The 8,139-nt window shown below is 36.4% G+C and overlaps 1 protein-coding gene across 2 annotated transcripts; it reads right to left on the bottom strand.

Moving 5' to 3' along the window:
- Positions 1 to 934: 934 nt before the first annotated feature.
- LOC145784227 (uncharacterized) lies at positions 935 to 6,691 on the bottom strand. 2 transcript variants are annotated; one of them, XM_082596007.1, is made up of 5 exons: positions 6,555 to 6,691; positions 4,358 to 4,531; positions 4,182 to 4,204; positions 3,665 to 3,869; positions 935 to 2,312 (listed from the first exon to the last, which is right to left on the bottom strand). In XM_082596007.1, the coding sequence occupies exons 1-5, from the start codon at positions 6,607 to 6,609 to the stop codon at positions 2,227 to 2,229; spliced, it is 543 nt and encodes a 180-aa protein (XP_082452133.1). In that variant the 5' UTR covers positions 6,610 to 6,691; the 3' UTR covers positions 935 to 2,226. The 2 variants fall into 2 exon arrangements, with proteins under 2 accessions (XP_082452133.1, XP_082452134.1); XM_082596008.1 differs by lacking the exon at positions 6,555 to 6,691 and adding an exon at positions 6,047 to 6,521.
- Positions 6,692 to 8,139: the final 1,448 nt, after the last annotated feature.

Genomic DNA, 8,139 nt, shown 5'->3' with positions numbered 1-8,139 from the left:
CTCAATGCAAATAAGTTATATACATAGTCCGCCCTGTTAGCTCAGTGGTTACGAGCTCGGCTCAAGATCACGCGGCAGTGGTTCGGCTCTCGGGGTCATTTCAGGACTGCTCTTCATTCAGCGGCACTTAGTGAATAGAATAATTTCCCGGCAAGAACGCTTCAACAATCGGAAAATTTACTCTGCCAATCTCAGTAACTGGCACTGCGTCAAGAGCCTCTACAAGTATGCGAAACTACCAGGAATAAACTTTCAAGGCTTTGTCAGTATGAAGACTGAAGAGGAGAAAGATTCAAAACCAAACCAAGTTTACAAAACGAAGTAAAATGACATGTAAGTGTTAGGGACATGCAACCAAGTGGCCCCTGGGTTAGCTACTGCAATCAAGTAATAGAGCGACCAGTTAGTCGTACATTGCTGAAATGTGTTTGGGTTTAATTTAAAGTAATTTTACCCTTGGACTAAGAAAGCTTGTTGAAAAGGTTAGCCTACAATTTGTCATACTCGTAAAGGTTTTGCACCATTAACGCAGGCCTAGTCATCGAGATCAATAGATTGAAATTTTTGACTTTTTTGTTAAAGTGTAGGTGACTACAAACTGGCATATCCACGTGGTGCCGCTGAATGGAGAGTATGGCCTACCACTGCAAAATTGTTCTATTAGATTAGGTTGTTACGATTGAATGCCTTCCACGTGATCTATTCAACTTAAGGTCACCTAACCAGCCGTTTGTCACTTTTAAGAGAATAGCTGTGTGGATGGCTTCGTGCTAACAAAGGCTAGATACACAGATATTACGGGTTCTTGAAGTGATTTGTTCAACTACACGCATTTAAATTTGAACCATTGTTTTACCGGTTCGTTGTTAGTAAGGATTAGCGTTTGGAAATAGCGTTATATTTTCTTGCTATTGTGCACGAAACGTCAGTGAAGCAATAAATCAGCCTGTTTATTGTTGCTTTTACTTTCAATTTCATCACATGAACGTTGCAACTAGTGTTGGAAACCCCGGGCTAGAAACAATTATAACAATAGCTTAGGCTAATATTGGTCAAATTTTAATTATAAGTTTTATTTTGTCACTTCTAACAAAGAACATTGTAAAAACGACATTTAAAATATCTCTGTGTGTGGTAAACGTTTATTTTGAAAGTAAATAAAATTGTCTATGTTCTGTGTAAAGAAAATGCACGAATGAACGTAACATAAAGGCTGAAGTTGTAAAGAAGGTTGTGCACAGAATTCTTAAGTAATCGTTTGTACAGCAGTGTAAATACTTACACAACAAATGCACACAAATGTAAAGCGATCCACTTTAAACAAAAGTACACAGACTTCAAGCAAAAGGAAATCGATTGGAAACAATACGAGAAACAACAAAACAGAGTTTTCATTATGAAGCAGAACTTCAGTAATTATGAAGGTACTTGAATATTATTTTACTTAAAAGTGTCAAATAAGGTAAAAAAGAAGCAAAATAAAAACATTTCCCTGTCACATAGTTATGAAATAGTTATAGTTATAATATATAGTTACAATAGTTATGAAAAGGCCGGGGGACAGTCATGACAAATTACATTTCGTGACAGTCTCTGTCTTCTCATCACATTTGATGCAGAAAAACGCGGTTTGCAAAATGTACAAGCGTTACCAAATTTGGGATAGAAACTTGATCAATCATTCCATTCAAGGTCAAGTGCACAAAGCATTTGCAAATCCTAGCTGGTTACTTGCTTTACAATATTTTTCAAGGCTGAATTAAGCAAAAACTCAAATTTTAAAAATAAAATTGAACAAATTAACGATGCTACATTCCGTTTCGATTCCTACTCTAGTTACTACACGGTACACCTGATGTACTTCTGTTGCAGTACATAGTTTTTTGTATTTTTTTTGTTTCAAAATTTCTAAATTGATGAATTTAATGTAGAACTCTAAATCAATAGTTTTTGCTCAGTTTTATGTTTTTATTTCGATTTGGTAAAAAAATAATTCTTCGAATTTGAGTTCAAGTTTGAGTTCTCAGTCCTGCACCAAACTTTAATGAAAAACACAAAAAAATCGTTTACAGTGATGCTATTCAAACCCATCTGCCACGTTGTGTTGTGTCAACACGCGCAGGCGTATCGTGACGTATGGCCACCCTACAACAGACGCAGCATTGCAGCGAATAAGCAATGAAAATGTTACAAGTTGAAGATAAATCATAAATTGACATTTTGTGTTCAACCGAATACTTTTCCTGATTGGGAACACTTGATAATCTTCTTCCTTTTGCAACGGTTACATCTCTTTACCATTTTAACGTTGGCTGCAAATACAAACAAATTTAAGATTAGATTGTGTCTTGTTGGTTGTCCGATGGATTTAATCAGCTCATCTAAAACAGTATGTAGCAAGAGCGGATTCAAAAAGTAGTTTAAGGGGGGAGAGATTTCAACAACATACAATGATGTGTAGGTCAACTCAATCTAACCCTGCAAATGCATTATAAATACAGTTATTTTTTTGTGTTTGAGAGGGCCCAATCTTCCCCACTTGCCCCGCCCCTGGATCCGCCACTGGTTTGTAATTCATTCCAAAACGCAAAATTTCTGGAAGATAGCAAAGCAGTATAGCTGGCTAATGGCTGCTGTAGTTAGCAAAATTTGATTTGCTTTATCGTGGGTTTTGTTGTCTTCTTCAGTTTCTCATGTAATAAATCAACCATTTTTGCATTGATTTAAAGTCTGCTGTTGTGGAATCAACGTAAAAAAGAACAGGCCTACATCAAATATAGTTACTATTCACTAAATCCCTTAACAGACTGTTGCACTCTTACTGGGGTCATCAGAATGTTCTTATTCAAATGGAATCATGTGATCTGTTTAACACTTTTTGATGCAGTTAACTTTGATTCTCGTGGAGCCTATCGTTGAGTTTGAGCTAGTCAGAAGTACTGTGCAGTTTTTGTTTTTTTCCTGTTTATAGATTTAGTTAACCATTGTATTTTATTCAGATGTAGTTAAGTTGTATGTATATTATTCCTGAAGAGGACATCTTGTAATGTCAAAAACGTTCGATATTTAATTGTTGCGTAGTTTTGTGTTTTTTTTGTAAATATAATAATCTTTAAATATGTTAAACTTGATAACGTTACTCGGCTTCGTATGCCTATGGTTCAACAAGACAAACTCTCTACCGAAGCTGTATGAATCTAAAAAAGAACCATATTAAAATGACAGTCTATGCCCGAAGAAAACTGTTTCTTTAACAGATAAATAGTGCTGTCAGTCGCAGTGGTGTTGTTTTGTACACCTCCATGAGTCATACAGTCTATTATGTATCTGCTAATGAGAATGGGTTCTAGGGCTGATAAATGTGTATGTTTGCATCACACATAAAGTTCGCATGAGTTTTTCTTGTTGACAATACACAGCAATTTCCTCTTTCAAAGACAAACCGTATCAAGTCAATTCTGAAAACCAATTACATTTAACGTTTCAAACCGGTTTTAAACAATCTCTTTGAGGGCCAAACATTGAGCAAATATGTGAGTTTCAAATACGCAGGTCTCAAAATTTGCACTTTTTGCATTGATTCAATACGTTTGCAGACGTTAAATCAATGAAAAAAAAACTAATTTTCTTGCTGAATAAGTTGGTTGTAGCAGAAGCTACTTACGAGCCAACTGAGGGCAATGGATCAAGCACATTTCCGGATAGCAGAGATTTCTCTTGCTAGAACTTCTGATTAACTGTCTGCTTCTTAATCTGTCTTTGACATCAATAATGGCGTCTTTTTCAGCCGATGTAAAACCTTTTTTGAGCGCTTCAAAATTCCTCAGGTATTCTTTAGTAATTTTTGGACAATTTATCCTTTTCTTTCCCTGAACAATATCAAAAGTTCAACAATCAATTCAAACAATATCACACATTCACCACCAATCGTCTTTAAGTAAAGTCACACGCTTGTTTTCTCTTCTTGTCATTATAATTTGAATAGACCCCATTGCGAATATATAAGTTATGCCTAAACTTGTGGGGAAAGTCTATAAAATTATCATTTAAGAACGCAAACCAGCTGCTATAGTTTAACTTCCTATGTTCAGCCTGTTAAAAAACTTTTTGCTGGTGAAAAGAAAATCAATTAAGTTTTAAAATTTCTCTTAGCTAGTGAATCATCATACAATTGGTCTTACCTTTCCGCATTTTGTCAAGTCAGCTGAAAGTAAAAATATAAATCGCTGATTAGAAAAGAATATGACGTCAAAGGGCGTATAATGCATCATGGGGTTTAACCAGCCGATGAACAACAGAGAACAAATAACAAACACTTTCAAAATTAACAATATACAACAGAAAATGTGTAACTTACGATAGCAAATCGGAATTGGCTTATTCCAGTGTTCTGCGTTCTTTTTACACTTGATCACTGATAGACCAACCAGATCAGTGTCTCCATGACACTCAAAGCGGCATTGCTTGACCGTTGAACTTGTCCAACTACAGTTCATGGAGCTGTATTGTGGAAGGCTCACAGGGGGGCAACCTAAATGCAGCAAACAGTATTCAAAATACTAAAAATTTTGGGTTTCTGTCAGTGAAGTTAGTGAACGTCAGTGAAGCAATAAATCAATTGTTTGTCGTTGCCTTTACTTTCATCAGATGAACGTTGCAACTAGTGCTAGAAAAGTAGCGTTCAGTTATAGCCTACATCACGTCTATACTCTAATTGGAACCAGTTCTATGATATCTTTTGCAATAAATCTTTATATGCAACCGTTGAAAATTTTTAAAATGGTTTTCGCAGTAAATTTCATTAGTACATTAATTATATATTTTCATTTCCTTGTGCTTTTCCAGATACAGAAGAAGCCATCTTTACGGCAGCGAAAGCTTTATCAATAAATTCTACAACTTTCCAGGGGCGTAGCTCAGTGGCGTAAACAATTGGAGGCAAGGGGGAACAATTGCCCCCTGTAAAAATGCAGCTAATAAAACGTTAACCAGGTAAAACAGTTCTCGCTTAGAATTCCGTATTTCATAGTGCAGTAGCTTACATTAGCTCGCCTAATTTAACCAGATTCGGTTAAACACACCAGTTTTCATTGATCCAACTAAACAAAGTAGCCTATATGTCACAATTGATGATGTGTTGTCTTGATCCAGTATTTTTGTTTTTTGGAACTGACATTTGTGTAGCTTTTCTTTCCATTATAACCAAACTAGAACCCTGAATTATTTTTGTATATGCATTCGACCAACAAACTCATAAGCTATAGAAAAGGTGTAGAAAAGTTTGTTAAAAAAGATTTATTTCTTTGATCAAATGTATGTGCCATTTAGTCCTGTAACACTTTTGCTGCTATCAGCAGTCAGAAGCAGTGATATACAATTTTGTTGTTTGACGTTTAGCTTACCAATAGCCAAATGCAATGTCGAATGCTTGTTTCTACGTAGCCTTCGACGCACACCTCAAATCTAATGCGAACATTAGATAAGTAGGCTACTGTGTTGTATTATTTTCGAAAGACATGTATTGGCATATTGAAGCCTCCCATTGAATCAACGAGTTTTATGTAACTTAAATAAACTTTTCACCCTCTGTTACAGCATTATTTGGCAGAGTTTGTTAATGATTTAGGTTGGAATTACTCTTACAATCTCAAGGCATTGTTTTTAAAATTTTTTAAGGGAGGCCTCCAGACCACATTCGCGGCTACTCATTTGCTCCTCCGGTTATTTTGTGCTGGCTACCATGCGCATGACTAGTCCAAAAAAGCCTTCTTAAGTTGATCTTTCATAGTCAATTAAAATTAAACGTTAACCTCAACTTTAAAGCAATTTATATCGCCTTTGTTTATGAAGTCATGAAAAAATGTTGCCCCTCTTGGAAAATACCTTTCTCCTTGCTTGCTTCCCCTGTAAAATTGATTTGGTTACGCCACTGGCGTAAACTTCTGGGGTAAGGGGGAAAATAAGTATTATTGCACGTGTCAGTAAGTCGGTAACGAGCTGGCGAAAACGAAGCTCCTAAAGGGGTCTGCAGATTATCATTACTTACGGTATTACTGCAACTCTGCAAGGTGGCAGTTGACTTGTAGACCGTATAGTTGTCACTCGTCTCCCTGTCAGTGCAGGAACTTAGTAGCCTACAACTTTTGCAGTGTAGGCTATGTACTGCATAACTTGTATACTGCATATTTCAAACATGTACTGTTCTTGTTTCTGTCAAATAAACCATTGATTGATTGATTGATTGGGGAACTTTCCCAAGAAATTTTGAAAAAATACCCCAAAATTGCGCATTTTAACAGTACCTTCAGCCTAAATCCATAGTGAACTCTGTCAGTGTCAAATGATGCTGTAATAGAAGGATAAATGTCTATTCAAAATATTTCGGGGAAGCAATAATTGTCCCCCTTGACTACGTCTTGCAAGTTTCAGAACCTGAATGCCTTTGTTTACTTATTTTTTCTTTTTTGTCGGTTCAGTTTTGCATAAACTAAATAATAATACGATAAAAAGTTCGTAGCCTATACAAATTTCGATGTAGCTAGCAGAAAACTTACCAGAAATAAAATTGACAAAACACACAAGCAGAAAAATGCTGACAACGCTTTTCATATTGTTTAACTTGCTATGTGAGTTCACAACTTCACATTTACAATGTAGCGTACGAATGCTGACTTCTCCGCGCGCGGTCGCTTTTATGGGTTCAGGTGTCTGTTTCTTCAATTAATCGCCGCAGTTCACCGACGGAGAAAAGAGAAGTGATGTTTGCGGCTGTTTACACTCCAATATTTGCGGTAACCTGTCTGCTTTGTGGTCGAAAAGTTTTGGCGGTTTCTAGATAACATCATGTACATTGTACGTTGATTCAACGTTTGTAAGCGTTCATCAGGAAATATGCAGCCAACTATTTGACCAACGACGTCAAAGCAGTCCACGTCATAGTCGAAACGCGCGACTGTGAAAGAATCTTTTCTTCGTTTATTTGCAAATTCTCCACAAAATACATGTTAGAGTTCTTAATCATTCTCTGAGCCAGCTTAAGCTAAAAAAGGTCATTTACTTCAGAATTTATTAAAAATATATTCGAAAACGTATTAAGCTGTTACGCAGGGATGTAGCCACAAAAGACTTGGGGGTGCAATAGCCTCACCAAACTTTTATCTTGCCCCCCCTCCTCGCATATGTTAATAATACTATTACATTTTAATAACATTGTATGATATGTTGAATGACGTTTCATAATTGTTTGGCTGCATTCAGTAGCTATACTTTTAACAAACTCTTGAATTCAAGCATTAAAATATTGTCTCGCCAAACAGTTGCTTTTGCCCCCTTAAAATTTTATTTTAAACTATGTCACTGCTGTTATGTATGATGCGAAGATCTTAGCCTGGAGGCCTAGAAAGACAAAGCTTGATAGATGATTCTATGAAATACGTCAGAACTTTTCATCATTATTTTATGAATGATAAATCATATTCATCATTTCTATGTCACCTTGACACTTTTACCAAACAATTTCTATGAAATTGAAAATATCAAGTCAGTCAAGTAACTTTTGTTTCGTGCTCACCACACCTCCTCATTATTGTAGGTCATTGAGAGTAGCTTTAAAGAATAAACTCATCATTTACAGTTTCATAGGACATTTGAGCCTCAGCCGCGACACACAACCCAGCTTGCAGATCAATATGTTTTTGCGTTGATTCGACGTTTGCAGAGGTCTATAACTATGCGGTCAAAAGCAGTTTGGTTTCTTAGTCGGGGCATATTTTTTGCGTTGTGAAAACACTCATAATATGAAAGCACTCATAATATCTGCACTACGTGTGAATGTATGCGGCATCCTTGTTATAGCCAAAGATGTTTTTTCATAATAATTTAATTCATGATAAAATATCCAAGACGAGAAATTTTTGTTCTATCCAGGCTTACGCCAGATAGTTGAAGCTTTGTAGACGGGAAGGCAGGTGAACCGATTTTATATCCACATCCAGACGCTTCATTTAATGCCCTGCCAAACACACCGCCGCATGCGCTTGTGCGGTGTCGAACCAGCGGGTAGCCACTTTAACAAGTCGAAATTCTGCCACTGAAATTGACTACAATGCAACCGCCAACCAATCAGAACGTGTTATAAGA

The sequence above is a fragment of the Aplidium turbinatum genome, chromosome 15, assembly GCF_918807975.1.
Source record: "Aplidium turbinatum chromosome 15, kaAplTurb1.1, whole genome shotgun sequence".
In the NCBI taxonomy this organism is placed as follows: Eukaryota; Metazoa; Chordata; class Ascidiacea; order Aplousobranchia; family Polyclinidae; genus Aplidium; species Aplidium turbinatum.
Note: the sequence above shows the minus strand (reverse complement) of the source record. Positions and strands in the feature narration are given on the sequence as shown.

Excerpts from the sequence above, each read along its gene's own strand:
- LOC145784227 (XM_082596007.1), bottom strand. The coding sequence starts at position 6,609 with ATGAAAAGCGTTGTCAGCATTTTTCTGCTTGTGTGTTTTGTCAATTTT. Across the intron at positions 4,205-4,357 it reads GCCAATTCCGATTTGCTATC|CTGACTTGACAAAATGCGGA; the intron begins GTAAGTTACACA and ends TTTTACTTTCAG. Across the intron at positions 2,313-3,664 it reads CCATTGCCCTCAGTTGGCTC|CCAACGTTAAAATGGTAAAG; the intron begins GTAAGTAGCTTC and ends TTGTATTTGCAG.